The sequence below is a fragment of the Bos indicus genome, chromosome 14, assembly GCF_029378745.1.
Source record: "Bos indicus isolate NIAB-ARS_2022 breed Sahiwal x Tharparkar chromosome 14, NIAB-ARS_B.indTharparkar_mat_pri_1.0, whole genome shotgun sequence".
In the NCBI taxonomy this organism is placed as follows: Eukaryota; Metazoa; Chordata; class Mammalia; order Artiodactyla; family Bovidae; genus Bos; species Bos indicus.
Genome location: NC_091773.1, coordinates 75,811,003 through 75,830,772, shown reverse-complemented (window position 1 = coordinate 75,830,772; position 19,770 = coordinate 75,811,003). Strand labels below are relative to the sequence as shown.

General features: G+C 38.2%; 1 protein-coding gene across 1 annotated transcript in view; it reads left to right on the top strand.

Moving 5' to 3' along the window:
* Positions 1 to 19,770, top strand: part of LOC139186833 (cyclic nucleotide-binding domain-containing protein 1-like) — a 358,895-nt gene that overhangs the window by 246,991 nt on the left and 92,134 nt on the right. Inside the window, exon 5 of the mRNA XM_070802178.1 lies at positions 16,962 to 17,107. Within this exon, the coding sequence (XP_070658279.1) occupies positions 16,962 to 17,107 (146 nt within the window). The remainder of the gene's footprint in view (positions 1 to 16,961; positions 17,108 to 19,770) is intronic.

Below are 19,770 nucleotides of genomic sequence, written 5' to 3'. Positions count from 1 at the left end.
CTGGACTATAGCCCACCAGGCTCCTCTGTCCTTGGGATTTTCTGAACAAGAATAGTGGAATGGGCTTCCATTTCCTTCTCCAGGGGATCTTCCTGACCCAGGGATGAAACCCACGTCTCCTGCATCTCCTGCATTGGCAGGCGAAGTTCTTTACCACTGAGCCACCTGGGAAACCCTTCAAAATAAGTCATTTAGTCCACAAATACTGAAGGCAAAAGGAGAAGGGGACAACAGGATGAGATGGTTGGATGGCATCACCAACTCAATGGACATGAGTTTGAACAAACTTAGGGAGATAGAGAAAGACAGGAAAGCCTGGTGTGCTGTGGTTCATGGGATCACAAAGAGCCAGAAATGACTTAGTGACTGAACAACAAATAATACAGAATGTAATAAAACCTCGCTTTTATTTGCGTATAGTCTAGTAGGAGATCACCGTCAAGAACAAGAAAAGAAAATACATACAAACACACATATGCATGCAATAAGGTCTCTTGCACTGAAGGCAGATTCTTGACTGTTTGAGCCACCAAGGAGTGTGGGCTTCCATTTCCTACTCCAGGGGATCTTCCTTACCCAGGAATGGAAGATCTTACCCGTGTCTCTTGTGTTTCCTGCCTTGGTAGGCAGGCTCTTTATGAGTAGTGCCACCTGGGAAGACAAAATCATATAGAGCAGTATTACTTTTCCTCAAAGCCTAACCAAACAGATGTTCTCCATATTGTCATTTTTATTTCCAGCCTTCAAAAAGTAACATTTTTTAAAATTGAAATAGTTATATAGCTATGTTTCAATAGCTATCTACAGATATGTTTATATAGTCTCAAATATATAGATTTTGATCAAATAGATATAAACTTCACTATATATTTCAATACTTATATACGTCTTGTTGTGGTGAAGAGGCTTGTGTAACTAATGAAACAATGAGCCATGCCTTTCAGGGCCACTCTAGATGGTTGGGTCATAAAGGAGAGTTCTGACAAAATGTGGTCTGCTGGAGGAAGACATGGCAAGCCACTTCAGTATTTGTGCTTAGAAAATCCCACTGGTGGAATGAAAAGGGAAGATGAACCCCCAGGTCAGGAGATCTCCAATATGCTACTGAGGAAGAGCAGAGGGCACATAATAATGGCTTCAGAAAGAATAAAGCTGCTGGGTCAAAGTGAAAACGATGCTCAGCTGTGGATGTGTCTGGAGGTGAAAGTAAAGTCTGATGAAGTAAAGAACAATATTGCACAGGAATCTGGAATGTTAGGTCTATGAATGAAGTATTTTGGATGTGCTCAACACAGGAGACAGCAAAAGTGACCATCTTAGGAATCAGTGAACTAAAATGGATGGGAATGGGTGAATTTAATACAGATGACCATTATATCTACTGTAGTGTAAGGCAAGAATCCCTTAGAAGAAATAGAGTAGCCCTCATTGTCAACAAAAGAGTCTGAAATGTAGTACTTGGGTGCAATCTTAATAATCTTGATTCATTTCCAAGGCAAACCATTCAACATCACAGTAATTCAAGTCTATTCCCCAACCACCAATGCTGAAGAAGCTGATGTTGACCAGATCTAGGAAGATCTACAAGACCTTTTAGAACTAGTACAAAGAAAAGATGTGTTTTTCATCAGAGGGGAATAGAATGTAAAAGGAGGAAGTGAAGAGATACCTGGAGTAACAGGCAACTTCGGCTTTGGAATATAAAATGAAGTAGGGCAAAGGCTAAAAGAGTTTGGTCAAGATAACATAATGGTCATAGAAAACACCCTTTCCAACATGAAAGATGATTGTACACATGGACATCACCAAACGGTCAACACTGAAATCAGGTTGATAATATTCTTTGAAGCTGAAAATGGAGAAGCTGTATACACTCAGCAAAAAACAAGATCTGGAGCTGACTCACATCTTGAGCTCCTTATTGCAAAATTCAGGTTATTTTGAGGGTCAAGATCCCTTAAAATCATAAGGCATCTTATAATCAAGATCCCCTTTGACCTAAATCAAATCCCTTATGATTATACAGTGAAGGTGACAAATAGATTCAAGGGATTAGATCTGGTAGACAGAGTGCCTGAAGACCTATGAACAGAGGTTCATAACGCTGTACAGGAGTCAGTGACCAAAACCATCCACAAGAAAAACAAATGCAGGAAAGCAAAATGACAATTGTCTGAGGAAGCTTTACAAATGGCTGAGGAAAGAAGAGAAGTTAAAGGCAACGGAGAAGGGGATAGATATACCCAACTGAAAGCAGAGTTCCAGAGAATAGCAGGAGAGATAAGAAGGCCTTCTTAAATAAAAAGTGCAAAGAGATAGAGGAAAACAATGGAATGGGAAAGACTAGAAATCTCTTCTAAAAAATTGGAGATATCAAGGGAAAATTTCATGCAAGTTTGGGCATAATAAAGGACAGAAACAATAAGGACAGAAGCAGAAGATATTGAAAAGAGGTCTTAAGAATAAACAAGAGAACTATACAAAAAAGATCTTAATGACCCAGATAACCACAATGCAGTGGTCACTCACCTAGAGCCAGACATCCTAGAGTGTGAAGTTAAGTGGGTCTTAGAAATCTATGGGCTTCCCTTGTGGCTCAGCTGGTAAAGAATCTGCCTGCAATGTGGGAGACCTGGCTTCTATCCCTGGGTTGAGAAGATCCCCGGAGAAGGGAAAGGCTCCCCACTCTAGTATTCTGGCCTGGAGAATTCCATGGACTCAGTCCATGGGGTCACAAAGAGACTGAGAGACTTTCACTTCACTTCACTTCAAGCTAATGGAGGTGATGTAATTCCAGTTGAGCTATTTAAAATCCTAAAAGGTGTGGGTTGAAGTGCTGCACTCAGTATGTCGGCAAATTTCCCACAGGACTGGAAAAAGTTCATTTTCGTTCTAATCCTGAAGAAGGGCAGTGCCAAAGAATGTACAAACTACCATACAACGGTGCTCATTTTGCATCTTATGAGTTTATGCTCGAAACCCAACAGGCTTCAGCAGTACATGAACCAAGAATTTCCAGATGTACAAGCTGGGTTTAAAAAAGACAGAGGAAATAGAGATCAAATTGCCAACATCCATTGGATCATAGAAAAAGCAAAGAATTCCAGGAAAACATCTACTTCTGCTACATTGACTATGCTAAAGTCTTTGACGGTGTGGCTCACAACAAACTGTGGAAAATTCTTAAAGAAGTGCGAATACCAGACCACCTGACTTGTCATCTGGTCCCATCACTTCATGGCAAATAAAAGGAGAGAAAGTAGAAACAGTGACAGATTTTATTTCCTTGGGCTCCAAAGACACTGAGGAAGGTCACTGAAATTAAAAGGCAATTGATTCTTGAAAGGAAAGCTATGACAAACCGACAGTGTATTAAAAAGCAGAGACATCACTTTGCCAACAAAGGTATATATAGTCATAGCTATGATTATTCTAGTAGTCATATACAGATGTGACAGTTGGATGACAAAGAAGGCTGAGCGCTGAAGAACTGATGCTTTTGAATTGTGGTGCTAGAGAAGACTCTTGAGAGTCCTTTGGACTGTAAGGAAATGAAATCAATCTTAAAGGTAATGAGCCCTGGATATACACTGGAAGGATTGATCCTAAATCCGAAGCTCCCATACTTTGGCCTCCTGATGCAAAGAGCTGACTCATTGGAAAAGACCCTCATGCTGGGAAAAATTGAAGGAAAAAGGAGAAAGGGGTAGCAGAGGATGAGATGGTTAGATAACATCATTGACTCAATGACTATCAATTCGAGCAAACTCTGGAGATGGTGGAGAACAGAGGAGCTTGGTGTGCTGCGGTCCTTGAGGTTTCAGTGTTGGACATGACTTAGGGACCAAACAACAACAGTTTTCTTCAGTTTAAAGAAATCAATTCAAAAAGCAAAACAAATTAAAAGAAATCAATTCCAGTGTCAAAGTTTTTTCTTCCATAAAACAAATAAGGAAGTACATAACTAACAACATTATGCATTTTAGTATTTCTTTTATTCAATGCCAACCTAAAGGATTTTCTCCATATTGTCATTTTTATTACCAGTTTTCAAAAAAATAACATTTTAAAAAATTAAAATATTTAAAATAGTATATTTCAGTAGCTAACTAAAGATATGTCTATATTTTTCAAATATATAGATTTCAGTTAGACATAGATATAAATTTTGTTATCTATTTCAATATCTATATATACATCTATTTCAGATAAGTAGATATATAAGCTACAGATAGATACTGAAATACAGCTATATATATATATTTATATCTATATATACATATAAATAAATACAGCTATATATATATATATATATATTTATGTCTATACCTATGTAAATACCTACTCATCCATCCACCTGACACATGTAACTATTTGAAACTTTGCTAAGCATTTATTTCCCCTCAGATCATGGAAATGTTAGAGCTAACCTAATGAAATTTGTTTGTCTATTTCCTTGATCCTAACATTAGATAAGGAAAGAGTACACTCTAAAGTATATGTTAAAGAGGATAATAGGGCATTTCTTATATTTTATTTTTTTCTGGCTAGCATCTTGACAGTAACTGAAATGTAGTCACAATTGTTTGGACGGGAAAACTTTTAAAGTGGTCTCACTAGTCAGCAACCTGACAAAAGAAGTCTCTCCTGTTATGACAGTGATAATACTGCTGGATACCAGTGTTATTCCAGTGGAGGAGTCTTCTTGAGATTGAATTACACTGCTTTTTTCTTGACCCGTAAAACTCACTAAATATATTCCAAACTGATTTTAAAAACTCGGCCTGCTAGATGAAATTGTACAATCTGCTGTAATAGCCTTCTCACTGATCTCAGTGCATTAGTTTTAATCCATCTTCCTTTGTATGGCCAGAGCAAAAAAAAATGCAAATCCCTGTAGTTATTACTCATAATGAAAGTCTTTGGATGACTTTAACTTTTCTTATGGCAAAGTCTAAAATTCTTAACAGAGTTTACCGTGCCCCTAGGATTTTACCTTTCTGTCACTTTGGCCTCATTTCGTGTCCTATTTCCTCCTTGCCTTCTCTGCTCTGATTTGTCTGGACTGTCTTTACCAATCTTCTTGAATACTTGACTCTGGACCTTTGGGCATGAAATTCCTTATACCTTCAACACTGGTATCCTCCCTTTCCCCATTGCCCAATTTATTCTTCTGGAATATTTTGGACCCAACTAGACTAGGTAAGTCTGTATTACTTTCCACAGAACAGTGCTCCATCCTTCATAGCAGTTTTACAGAAGTTCCACAGCCACGTGTTCCTGCGTGCTAAGTCGCTTCAATCATGTCCGACTCTGTGGTGCTATGGACTGTAGCCTGCTAGTCTCCTCTGTCCATGGGATTCTCCAGGCAAGAATACTGGGGTGGGTTGCTGTGCCCTCCTTCAGAGGATCTTCCTGACTCGGGCATCGAACCTGCTTCTCTTACGTCTCCTGCTTGGCAGTCAGGTTCTCTACCTGGGAAGTCCCTCCATAGCCATGTGTTAATCGCTCAGTAGTGTCTGAAGTTTTTGCAACCCCAAGGACTGTAGCCTGCCAGGCTCCTCTGTCCATAAAGTTCTCCAGGCAAGACTACTGGAGTGAGTTGCCATTTCCTTTTCCAGGGGAATCTTCCCAACCCATGGATCAAACCAGGCTCTCCCACACTGTGAGTGGATTCTTTACCATCTGAGCCACCAGGGAAGCCTACAATCCACAGTCATATGTTTCCTTTAATATCTAACTTCTCTACTGTATTTTATGTTGTGGAAGATAAGGAACACATTTGTCTTTTTCTTTGTTGTATGATGCCAATATTTGGGCTTCCCTGGTGGCTTAGTGGTGAAGAATATGCCTGCCAATGCAGGAACCATGAGTTCGATCCCTGAATCAAGAAAATCCTCTGGAGGAGGAAATGGCAACCCATTCCAGTATTCTTGCCTGAGAAATCCCAAAGACAGAGGGGCCTGTGGGATACAGCCCATGGAGTCACAAGAGAGTCTGACATGACATAGCGACTAATGAACAAAAATGCCGATATTTAGAATAATATCTAAAAACCAACCATTTCACAATGCTATTTGCTGAATAAAAAATGAATGAATGATCAGATAACATGGGCTCTTTTTTAGCTGACCAAAAACAAAATCCAAATACGGGTAGAAACTGCTGTTTGCCTTCTGATTTCAACATGTAGTCATTACATTCCTCTGAGCATAAGAAGAGAAGTAGGTGATTAAGTTGAGAATAATTAAGATTCCTGTCAGTAAAATTGCTTGTCAGTCTCTCTTACAGAAAAATCCATCACATCAGTTTTGTTTCTCGGAAGCAGCTCTTTCAAACGTGTAAGGACAAAAGATGTATGCTAAGTCGATTCAGTCCTGTCCGACTCTGTGTGACCTTATGGACTATAGTCCCCCAGGCTCCTCTGTCCATGGGATTCTCCAGGCAAGAATACTGGAGTAGGTTTCTATTTCCTTCTCCAGGGAAATGTTCTAAACCTCTAAGTTCTAAACCTCTGTGCATTTTGGTAATCCATGGTTATCTTATTTATTGAACCTGAGCACTTTAGGAAGTGAGATTATAGGTGACTTTTGAAATATTTTGAGATCTTACGCCCTTTTTGTGTGGCTACTGTTAACCACTCGGGTCTTAGGAACCAAGTCTGTGAAAGATGTTAAAGAAATGTTCTTTGTTAAAGAAATGTCATGAAGGGTCTCAAAATTCTCTAATTTGGTGTTGGATTCCTAAAGAAATATAAATTAAGTTCTTTGAAACTTGTTTTATGACCTGCTTCTTCTAAAAAATTTCAATCAGCAGATTAGTTTAGTATGTTCTTTAATCACATCCCTGAGAAATGATAGGAAATCTGTTATTTTATCTTGGAGGTACATATCTTTTGATTTTTTTCACACCACAAGGAAAAGCCCTACTCGTCCTCTCCAGACAAAAAGAAGAAACATTTAAAAAAAACTCTCTATTTTCTATAATATATACATTCTAAGCTTGAAAAGAAGAGTTAAAGTTGCTGTCACTGATCTTTTAATCTTCAACAGTGTCTAAGAATAGCAAAGAAAGCCCAAACCATCCTGTAACTCTGGTGTCTGCATTTCATGACTGACCAAACCCAATTTCTGGAAAAACTGATAATGATCAACACTTGTCACCTGAATTTGGATGATCAAATAAAATAAATTGTTATTCTGTTCATTCATCCTTAACTGATGAGGCAATTCAAATGAGAAGTCAGACAGAAGGTGATGTGCGTATTAATAATCAGTGATTCAAGAAAAATTCTGGTACACACTAGATTCCATGAAAATAATTTTATACTGGATTAGTTGAAAGCATAAAGGGGAAATGGAGAAAAATAAATGACTTTTGGGGAAAATCACATATTTAACTGTTTTAAATAATTTTGTTCCTTTGACAAATAATGCCTTTAAAATGAGTAAGGAGGCCCAAGGGTATGAGTGTGTGCATCCTTTAATTAAAGTGACCTTTTCAGCTGGAGTTTTTTTATCCCAATAATCTGTGGTTCACAGAACATTGGATCAAATGTTATATTCTTGCTAAAACCCAGGAATTTTAGCTGAAAATGTTTTTGCATTTCCAAACATAACGCCATCAAGTCGCAGCATGTGTTGGGGTTCCTTGGCGCACCAGGTGGGGACCCTAGGGACAGATATAATCAAATGGAATAGACTCGCCGGTATTCTGCTCCCAGCTGGTAATCCACACTGTAATGTCAACCTTGTTTTTCTTTTCCCAAATTGTAAACCTGAGCAAATTTCACCATGGTCTTTAATTCAGGCTGATACCTTTATTTTGCTCTGTGTTCCTCCTTCATGCCTTAAAAAAATTTCTACCTCTTTTCACTCCAGATTCAAAGACTTCAGTTTTTAATCCAGTCTGATTATTGATGCTATTTTCTTCTTATTGTTTCTTTTGCTTAATAACTAGGCATTAACTCACAGGTAGATTTACCCTGAAGGTAATGAAGCTTTAGGCTTGTCATTTGATCAGCATAGGTCCCTTCCACAGCCCCGGGAGAGGCCTTAGAAATGTATTCACATGGTCATAAATTTTTGTAAAATTCACAAAAGTAAGATATTTTAACTTTAATCGCTTGTTTTCTCTTAGCCTGCCAACTTTCTTTTCATTGCTTGACATTCATGACACCTGGCATAGGAGTGGCTTCTGGTGCTGTGTGGATCCAGTTTAGGGAGAATTGAGTTAAAGATATCATTTTGGTCTAGTGGGATATAATTTTTGATTCTTAGTCATTGTTGTACATGCAGGTTATTACTGCTCACTGTTCTAGTGTATGAATGACAGTCCGCATTAACCCTATCACTCACCGAGAGGACCCAAAACATCTAGACTGGATCAGAATTACCATCACCATATGGCAACCAGGTAATAGAAACATGTGAGCAGTCAAATGGTGCATACTTTGAAATGTATCAAGAGAGAATAGAATGCATGGAACAGCTTTTCACATTTTAGGGCTCATGCATGAAACAAATGTGGATTTAGATATTCCCAAATTTGACAGGAATTCTAATGTTTAAAAAAAATTTTTTTTAATTATTGAGAACAAATTAAAAAAATTTTACTCATCAAGCTCATTTTTATTCTTTCAATAAAAATGACTTAAAATTGGTGTCATACAAATAGGCAAAAAAAAAATGCAAGAAATACAGTAAAAATTTTAGAATAGCAAATATAATAGTTGTTGTTGCTGTTCAGTTGCTAAGTCATGTCCCACTCTTTGTGACCCCATGGACTGCAGCACACCAGGCTCCTCTGTCCTCCACTATCTAGATGTACTTATACAACTAATTAAAAAATTCTGTACTATTTTTCTGGTTTTGATGATATTTGAAATTGTCTAGCTTTTAAAACTTTTAATTTATGTCCTTGCTTCCCTTCCTCAGCTCAGTTCAGTTGCTCAGTCGTGTCTGACTCTTTGCAGCCCCATGGACTGCTGCACACCAGGCCTCCCTGTCCATCACCAACTCTCAGATCTTATTCAAACTCATGTCTGTTGAGTCACTGATGCCATCCAATCATCTCGTCCTCTGTCCCCTTCTCCTCCTGCCTTCAATCTTCCCCAGCATCAGGGGCTTTTCAAATGAGTCAGTTCTTTGCATCAGGTGGCCAAAGTATTGAAGTTTCAGCTTCACCATCAGTCCTTCCAATGAACACTCGGGACTGATCTCCTTTAGAATGGACTGGTTGGATCACCTTGCAGTCCAAGGGACTCTCAAGAGTCTTCTCCAACACCACAGTTCAAAAGAATCAATTCTTTGGTGCTCAGCTTTCTTTACGGTCCAACTCTCACATCCATACATGACTACTGGAAAAACCATAGCCTTGACTAGATGGACCTTTGTTGGCAAAGTAATGTTTCTGCTTTTTAATATGCTGTCTAGGTTGGTCATAACTTTCCTGCCAAGGAGTAAGCATCTTTTAATTTCATGGCTGAAGTCACCGTCTATGGTGATTTTGGAGCCCCCCAAAAGATAAAGTCAACCACTGTTTCCATTGCTTCCCCATCTATTTGCTGTGAAGTGATGGAACCGGATGCCCTGATCTTAGTTTAGCCCTTAGTTTATGTCGTTAGTTTAAGTCCTTATGGACTAAGGAATAAGCTTCCCTTCCTAAATAAATACATTTGTTCCAATTTTGTAATTTATAAATTTATGCTTTATAATTTGTCATGCTCAGTAACACCTGGAATAGTCCCTGCCCTTACTCAATTACCCAATAACTCAAAAAAAAAAAAAAAGAATGAAAACAACTATAGTGAAGGTTTAGCTAAGTGAATGGGAACCAAGGATCCAGAATGAGACTACTGGAATAAAATTCTGACTCTAAAGTTTCTTATCTATATGACCCTGAACAAATTACCTAACATACGTAAGCCTCAATTTTCTTATTTTAAAAAGGAGGAAATTGGATTTAGGAAATATAATTCCTTGTAATTTATGATAACATAAAGAATTTTTAAATGGTGGGCAATCAACTAAATAAAATAATAGAACATTCACGTTGAAAGGAACCTTGGATTTTGTGTAATTTTACTTTGGCCCTGTGAATCTCTCACTGCTCCTTCAGATGTGAAGGAGGAGAATTGGGTCTCGTTTGGAAACTCACCTAGCCTCCCATTCATTAAACTAGTGTAGGTCTGCTTCCATTTATACACAAGTCTGTGTAAGATTTAGTTTGAGCAAAGTGTTCTGTGACTGTGTGTGTTTGAACACCATTGCTCGTGTCCAATCCTTGTGTGCATACTAAGTCGCTTCAGCCGTGTCTGCCTCTCCCACCCTATGGACTGCGGCCGGCCGGACTCTCCTGTCCATGGGATCCTCCAGGCAAGGATACTGGAGTGGGTTGCTACTTCCTACTCCAGGGGATCTTCCCAACCCAGAGATTGCACCAGTGTCTCTTATGTCTCCTGCATTGGCAGGTAGGCTCTTTATCATTGGGTCGCCACCTGGGAAGCCCCATCCCATCCATATGTATATATAAAACCACTTGAGAGCATTAGTAAAAATATTAAACATTGCAAACAGTCATCTGTTCTCCATATGATCTGAATCTCATATGTGGTAATAAGATGTTATTTAAAAGTAAACAAAGCAATACTGACCACAGAAATTTCTGATGTCCAGATCAGAGCTTAAATATTCAATGAAAATGGGATAATGATAATAAGCAACTTGAGGAAACATAAGCTTCCCCCCAGTTCTCAGGGATACTGAAGGAATACCAAGTCTCCCACAGTACAGAAGACTGAGCTCCCTGGTGCCTTCTGTTTGGTTGGATATTTTTAACCATTATTGAAAGAAAATATGCACTCAAACTGCAGGAGGGCTTGACAAGGAGCTAAATATTTGAATTTTTATATACATTTTCAAGGATCTGTTCCATTGTTTTTAATCTTCTAAATTGTACTTTTAATTAGAAAACGTGATTTCTTTATAGCTCTTACTCAAATTGCCTGACAGAATAATCTCAATTCCTCTTTAATTTGACAGCTTTTTAACTATATGAATCAGCTCTGTCCAACAAATATCTTCATTTCCAATTAAAAATTAATTGTTTTATGACAGGACCTAAAGATATTTTCTTTGATGTTTATAAGTCACTGAGAAGAAAAAGTTAATCAGCCTCTCTGAAGTTTACTTTCAATTTTAGAGAACTTCATGGGCCTTCTGGCAACTCTTTCTTAATACATTTTTCTTGCAATTAGCATTCCTCCTGAAATCTGATTCCAGGAAATATTTTGCAAGTTTTGTTGTTGTTATGTGTGTGTGTGTGTGTGTGTGTGTGTGTAATTGAGTGTTAGAATGATTTGTTCTTCACTTAGCATATTTTAGTATTTCAATTTCTTTTTAATCATCCTTAACTATGTGTCCTTAAGGAAGTAAACCTCTTTTTTAGTTTAAATATTGCTTCATATAACATTTTCCACCGCTGCTCTCTCCATTTACTTGCACCTGCATGTTCTGATTTACTACAATGTTATTGGCAAGCATCCTACTCGAGTTAAATGGCTCTATTTATGTGTCTTTTAATTTAACTTATAATATTTCTTCAACAAAATTTTCTGCACATGGAGTCTAACTGCTTTTCTAGCCACTACTACAAGGGCCCAGTCAATCCTCTTATACGCTTGAATCCCCTCTTGGGGAGAAGAGTTGTGAGTGGAGTAACAATGGAAGACAAGCACTTTTATGAAAGAGTCTAAATCTTTTTAAAAAGGCCACGTGAGTCTGCCAGTGTTGGAAGTTAAACTTTGTGTAGTCTCAATATTTAAATTGACTAGAAGATGTCATATTGATAAACAAGTGCAAGAAATTTTGCTTATTTTACTCTTCAACCTAGTGAATTAGGGATTATTAGGAAAGCTAGATTAACTGAAAAAAAATGCAGAAGCTCCATTTCATCTACACATCTAAGTAAATTAGTGTTAGGAGTATAGAGACCGTAAGAGAACACTAACCACTTTCCCACAGCCACAGATAGGTTTTCTAAAATGATCAAACTCTCTTCTCACCAGCACGAAGTATGATGAATTAGTGGAGAGTGAAAAAGTCAACAGGTTAACAAAAGTTTTACACAGTATAGATCATGTGTCCCTATAACTTGAAACAAACAGAGGTTCAGGGAATGCTAGTGTGAATGCCAATGGCTACACATAACAGAATTCAGCAGATGCCAGTGCATGCAGGTGCTGGTGATCAGAAGCCACAGGCCTACTTAGCATGGCTCTTTCTAAGCTCCTAAGTTTGAGATGATCACCAGGAGAGCAAGGCATGGAAGAGAAATCACATCATTATTTTGCTTGCAACTGCAATGCCTGAAATACTTGGAATATATTAAGATGGTGCTTTTTGTCACCAGCTGGAATTGGGGCTAGAAATAGAAATAAAGATGAGTAAATGAACATGCAAAGGGGATAATCTTTTTTTAACACCACTGCAAGTGGCCTGATAATTCTTAACAATGATAATGATAAGAATGGCAGTATTAAACAACTCCCTATTTAGTGGTACTAATTTGAACACTGTAGTTTTTGAAGCATCTCTCAATATATGAATGTCTGCTTTTTGTCTATCTGGTTTCTTTCACTGAAATTTTTCTACATTCAGAGTAGATCAGGAAGATGTGGTAAGAAGGAGTGGGTATGATGTGTGTAAAAGTTCCTGCCAGAAGAGAAATGTAGAGGTTGAAAGAGAAAAGTCCAGTTTAGAGAGAGGAAGTGAAGGTCAGGTTTTCAAAACTGAATATCTTATTCCAACATTTTGAGGACAGTAAACACAAGGGTGTGTGTTAGACTGCACTGAAAAATGTTGGGATTTCATCGTTTGTCAGGGTGTAGTCTCAGACGCCCTAAAGACAGGTGCCCACGGGACAGCGCAAGCGAGGCAGGCGCAGCGGTAATCGGAGCCCGAGGCGACTTACAGCCCCTCTCTTGTTTGCTCATTTTCCAAGCACGACATTCCAAATATTTGAAAATTCTTGAGTGCTTGGGTAGGAAAGATGGAATTAAACTGAAAAGCAGGAATATATAAATCCTTTTTATCAGAAATAGGATTTCCAGAGTAAGATTATGTTAGTTGAAGAAAAGAAATGGTTTTTATTTTCAGTCAGAATATGTAAATGATAAGCCCATTCTTTTTTTTTTTTTAAATCAAACTAATAGTTATAATTTTGGGATGACTTCCAGACTTTTAAACTTTATTTCTTTTAATGCCTTCTGTTAGTAATATTATTTTACAAATGTTTTTGATTGTCCCACCCACCAGGGCCACATGTACTTCCTACTGCTTGTCATTAAGTGAGTGAAATCTATGCTGACTTTGTGCTGTGGGAGGAAATTAGGGGTGTTGCTATCAATTGGAGAATTTAAGGTTCAGCATGGAGTACAGGTCTCCTAGAAAGGCAAAATGAGGACCTCTGTATATCTGCTCCTCTATACAAGCAATGCAATATTGGCAAAAACTATCAAATTTTTTTTCAGAACTCTGAAATTAATCAAATGCATGCAACAAAATGAGGAGCATTTATTCAAGACAAACAGCAGAGTTTGTAGCTTTTTATCTTGACCTATTTTAACACTTCCATCTCCAATTCTGCGATGGTCTTGAGAACTGGCAGCCTTGCAACTTCTGGGAGGACAGATTGTTCAGAAGCACCTTAAAAACCCACTGCCAGATCACTGCTACACTGATTTGCCTAGCAGTGTCCTGGAAAAGCCACATTCATAGGGTTTTGCTGTTATTTGGCCCTGGGAAGGAGGGGAAAAGTTATTTCCAGATTTGCTACATTATCCAAACCGTTCAATTTTAAACAAAAATTATAAGACATGCAAAGAGATAACACGTGTCTCCCATTTGTAGGGAAAAAAGCAGCCGAGAACAAACAATGCCCTTAGAAGATTCAAATGTTAGACTTAGTAGACGAAGATTTTAAATCTACCATTAGGAAGAGGTTCAAAGAAATAAAGGAACCTGTATCTAATGAATTAAAGTAGAACATGAAAACAGCCTCCCCATTGGCAAAAGTTGGGTGACTTAATAGTTCAGGCATTTAAGAAAATCTCCAAACAAGTATTAGATGAATAAGTGAAATGAACAGAGAGTTAGCTGCACACTATGGCTCTGATGGTAAGGAATTCGCCTGCAGTGCGGGAGACCTAGGTTCAATTCCTGGGTTGGGAAGATCCCCTGGAGGAAGGCATGGCAACCCACTCCAGTATTCTTGCCTGGAGAGTCCCATGGACAGAGGAGCCTGGCGGGCTGCAGTCCATGGGGTTGCAAGGAATCAGAAACGACTGAGCGACTAAGCACACACACACGTAGGGCATACACCCTGGTGGCTTAGACATTAAAGGATCCGCCTGCAATTCAGGAGACCCGGATTCATTCCCTGGGTTGGGAAGACTCCCTGGAGGAGGAGATTGCAACTCACTCCAGTATTTTTCCCTGGAGGATTCCGTGGACAGAGGAGCCTGGCAGGCTACAGTCCAAGGGATTGCAAAGAGTTGGACATGACTGAGTGACTAACTCTTTCACCCACTCATGAGAATAATAATGTCTCACCACATAGATAATATCGCTAAAAGAAATTACAAAAAAGATACAAATACAGATTATGGAGTTTAAAAGTACAGTAACAAATAAAAACTTCACTATAAGGGTTCAACAATAGATTAGCTCTGGCAGAAGGAAAGTTTGATAAACTTCAAGAAGATGTATATATTAAGATGATCCAGTCAGAAGAACAGAAAAAATAAGAATGAAAAGGATGAACAGAGCCTGACAGACCCGTGGGACATCACCAAGTATACCAGAATCAACACAATGAGAATCCCAGAGGGAGAGAACAAATGAAAGAGAGAGAATATTTGAAGAGAGAATAGCCAAATATTTCCAATTTGATGAAAAATGTTAGGCTACTCATCCATATTGGTAGATGTGGCTATTATATATATATATATCTAACAACACAATTCATTTCTGAATCTTCTCTAATCCTTTTCATTTAGCTTGATAACTGGTCAATTTTACCCAGGTAGTAATTCATGGCTGCATGAATTATTATAATATAACTAACTCTGAGCTAACAAAACCCAGTAACTTTCTGGCTTTGCCCAACTATTATCAGAGAAGCTACAGGTTTCCTAGGCACTTGGTCTATCTTTCAAATTATTGCAGGCAATTACCATATCAAATGTTTTAACACTAAAAACATATGTCTGTTTTTAAAATCTGTGATATTATTTCCTTTTCATCCACTGTTTCATTGCTAATCAATGACATTTACTTCAGGATTTGGTTATAATATCATGCCATTTCTGAATACTAGTTCTTTATTATTGCATCTGAATTACACAGTTTTAAATGATGTTAAATGGGGTGTTAGTTTACTCAAAACTATTTCTTAAGAATATTTCTTAAAGAGATGGGAATACCAGACCACCTTACTTGCCTCCTGAGAAATCTGTATATAGATCAAGAAGCAACAGTTAGAACTGGACATGGAACAACAGACTGGTTCAAAATTGGTAAAGGAGTACATCAAGGCTGCATATTGTTCTCTTACTTATTTAACTTCTATGCAGAGTACATCATGAGAAACGCTGGGCTGGAAGAAGCAAAACTGGAATCAAGATTGCCAGGAGAACTATCAATAAGCTCAGATATGCATATGACACCATCCTTATGGCAGAAAGTGAAGAGGAACTAAAGAGCCTCTTGATGAAAGTGAAAGAGGAGAGTGAAAAAGTTGGCTTAAAACTCAACATTCAGAAAGCTAAGATCATGGCATCCGGTCCCATCACTTCATGGCAAATAGATGGGGAAACAATGGAAACAGTGACAGACTATTTTCTTTGACTCCAAAATCACCCCAGGTGGTGACTTCAGCCATGAAATTAAAAGATGTTTTCTCCTTAGAAGAAAAGCTATGACCAATCTAGACAGCATATTAAAAAGCAGAGACATTACTTTACTGACAAAGGTCCGTATAGTCAAAGCTGTGGTTTTTCCAGTAGTCATGTATGGATGTGAGAGCTGGACTATAAAGAAAGCTGAGCGCTGAAGGATTGATGCTTTTGAACTGTGGTGTTGCAGAAGACTCTTGAGAGCCCCTCGGACAGCAAGGAGATCAAACCAGTCAATCCTAAAGGAAATCAGTCCTGAGTGTTGGAAGGACTCATGCTGAAGCTGAAGCTCCAATACTTTGACCACCTGATGCAAAGAACTGACTCATTTGAAAAGACCCTGATTCTGGGAAAGATTGAAGGCAAGAGGAGAAGGGGGTGACAGAGGATGAAATGGTTGGATGGTATCATTGACTCAAGGGATGTGAATTTGAGCAAACTCAGGGAGATAATAAAGGACAGGGAGCCTGGAGTGCAGCAGTCCATGGGGTTGGAAAGAGTTGGACATGACTGAGCAACTGAACTGAATGAAAAGTAAATAAATATCATTTATCATAGGATAACTGTGTTTTATTTAAAATTACACATGCATCTTTCAACTTAACATTTATATTCTCAAATGTTAAATTATAGATTCATTTGCTGTGACTGTAATAGCATTTTAAAGAATAAAGAATAAATAATAGCTAAAACATCAACCATTTTACTGTCTAAAAAGGTATTATTATTATAATGACTAATAATGAGAGATATAATCTTAAAACTGAAACATTGAGTTTTCTATTAAATAGGTAAATGCACTATTTAATACCCTATAGTTTAAAGTTTCATGGAGGTGCATCTTTATAGATTATTAAGACAAAAGAGAACACTATCACTTAGTCTTTAACAATCATTTTAAAAACAAGAATAAACAAACTTGGAAACTCAAAAATCAAGAATTTTTTGGTCTGTTTCTTTGTACTTATGCTATAGTCTCTTAATATGCAACCTTTTTTATTTTAAGGCCCATTCATAGGACTCCATCTGAACACAACATTGTGTGGAAGATGCTGAAAACGATTCCAGATTTAACCTCTCAACTACTTGATGAGCATCTGAAAGTACTTAGTAAGAATGTCATTTCTGAAACCTGGATAAAAGGCAGCACAGGTAAACTGAATAATCTGGAGGAAAATTTGGCAAGACAAACCGTGTGTCACTATGTTGAGTTTTCCGTCAGAGTAATCTTAATTTCACTTGACATGCTAGAGTGTACTGTTTGGATGTCTATCATTTGTAAAGTTATACGTAGTGAAACAAATAACACTTCACATTTTGGTAATTAGATTTTAAAGGTCTACAGTGGTGTTTCTCCCTTTTGAACATGTATCAGAATCCCTCAGGACTCACTGAGATGTGTTGCTGTGCTTAGCACCTAAGGTTTCTGATTCAGTAGATTTAGGATGAAGCTTAATTTGCATTTCCAATAACATTCCAGGGGTTTCTGCTAGTCTGGGAACCACACTTTGAAAACCATTCATTGACACACATATTCAATAACAATCTAGCATTGATTTTCATAGTTAAGACAGTACTTATTTGTCAAATAAGTCTAAGTAGTTGACTGACCCAGATATTGAGGGAAAAAAAAAAAACAAAAAAAACTTCAGACAAATTTTAGTTAAGTTTCCCATTTTAATTTCTAGTGCCTTGACCAGGGATATGATGGATGCATTAATAGAAGCATTTTATATGTTAATATTTTGGGGTGGTGGCATATAAATAAACACACACACAGAGTCACACACACACACCTAAACCAACAGATTTAAACATTATTCTTTTGCATTTGTTTAATACCTATTAGAAAATTATGAAAAGGCAAAAACATATGACACTGAAAGATGAGCCTCCCAGGTCAGTAGGTATCCAGTATACTATTGGGGAATAGCCGAGAAATAGATTCAGAAAAAATGAAGAGGCGGATCCAAAGCAGAAATGGCACCCACTTGTGGCTGTATCAGGTGGTGAAAGTAACTCCAGTGCTGAAAGAACAGTGTTGAATAAATCAAGGTAAACTGGATGTGGTCAAACAGAGATGGCAAGGGTGAACATCGACAGTTTAGGAATCAGTGAACTAAAATGGATGGGATTTAATTTAATTCACATGACCATCATATCTACTAGGGGAAAGCATCCCTTAGAAGGAATGGAGTAAACCTCATAGTCAACAGAAGAGTCCAAAATGCAGTACATGGGTGTAATCTCAAAAGTGACAGAATGATCTCAGTTTGATTCCAACCATTCTATATCACAGTAATCCAAATCTATGCCCCAATGACTCGTGCAGAAGAAGTCCATAAAGACCTACAAGAACTTTTAGAACTCACACACACACACACACACAAAATGTTCTTTTCTTCATAGGGGATTAGAATGCAAAAGTAGGAAGTCAAGAGATACCTGGAATAACAGGCGAGTTTGACACCTGTTTGGCGTACAAAATGAAGCAGGGCAAAGGCTAACAATTTTGTCAAGAGAACACACTGGTCATAGCAAACACCCTCTTCCAACAACACAAGAGACAACTCTACATAGAGGCATCACCAGATGGTCAATACTGAAATCAGATTGATTATATCCTTTGCAGACAAAGATGGAGAAACTGTATGCCGCTAAGTCGCTTCAGTCGTGTCCGACTCTGCGACCCCACAGACAGCAGCCCACCAGGCTCCCCCATCCCTGGGATTCTCCAGGCAAGAACACTGGAGTGGGTTGCCATTTCCTTCTCCAATACATGAAAGTGAAAAGTGAAAGTGAAGTCGCTCAGTCGTGTCCGACTCTTAGCAACCCCATGGACTGCAGCCTACCAGGCTCCTCGTTCCATGGGATTTTCCAGGCAAGAGTACTGGAGTGGGGTGCCATTGCCTTCTCCAAGAAACTGTATAAAGTCAGCCAAAACAAGACTTGGAGCTGACTGTGACTCAGATCATGAGCTCCTTAGTGCAACTTTCAGACTTAAATTGAAGAAAGTGTGGAAAACCACTGGGCCATTCAGGTAGGACCTAAATCAAATCCCTTATGATTATACAATAGAAGTGACACATACATTTAAGTGATTAGATCTGATGGACAGAGTACCTGAACAATGGATGGAGGTTTGCAACATTGTAAAGGAGGCAGTGACCACAACCATTCAAGAGAAAAAGAAATCCAAGAAGGCAAAATGGCTGTCTGAGGAGGCCATACAAATAGCTGAGAAAAGAAGGGAAGTAAAAGGCAGAGGAAAAAGGAAAAAAAATGCCCAACTGATGCAGAGTTCTAGAGAACAGCAAGGAGAGAAAAGAAAGCCTTTCTAGATGAACTATGAAAAGAAAGAAGAAAATGATAGAATGGGAAAGACTAGAGATCTCTTCAAGAAAATTAGAGATACCAAGGGAAAACTTCATATACAGATGGGCACAATAAAGGGTAGAAATGGCAAGGACCTAACAGAAACAGATACAATTAAGAAGAGGTGGCAAAGATACACAGAATTGTAGAAAAAAGGTCTTAATGGCATGGATATCCATGATGGTGTGATCACTCACCTAGAGCCAGACACCCTGGAGTGTAAAGTCAGGTGGACCTTAGGAAGTACTACTATGAACAAAACTAGTAGAGATGATGGAATTACAGCTGAACTATTTCAAATCCTAAAAGATGATGCTGTAAAAGAAGACGTTGCTTCACTCAATATGCCAGAAAATTTGGAAATCATCAATAGCCACAGGACTGGAAAAGGTCAGTTTTCATTCCAGTCCCAAAGGAAGGCAATGCCAAAGAACCTTCAA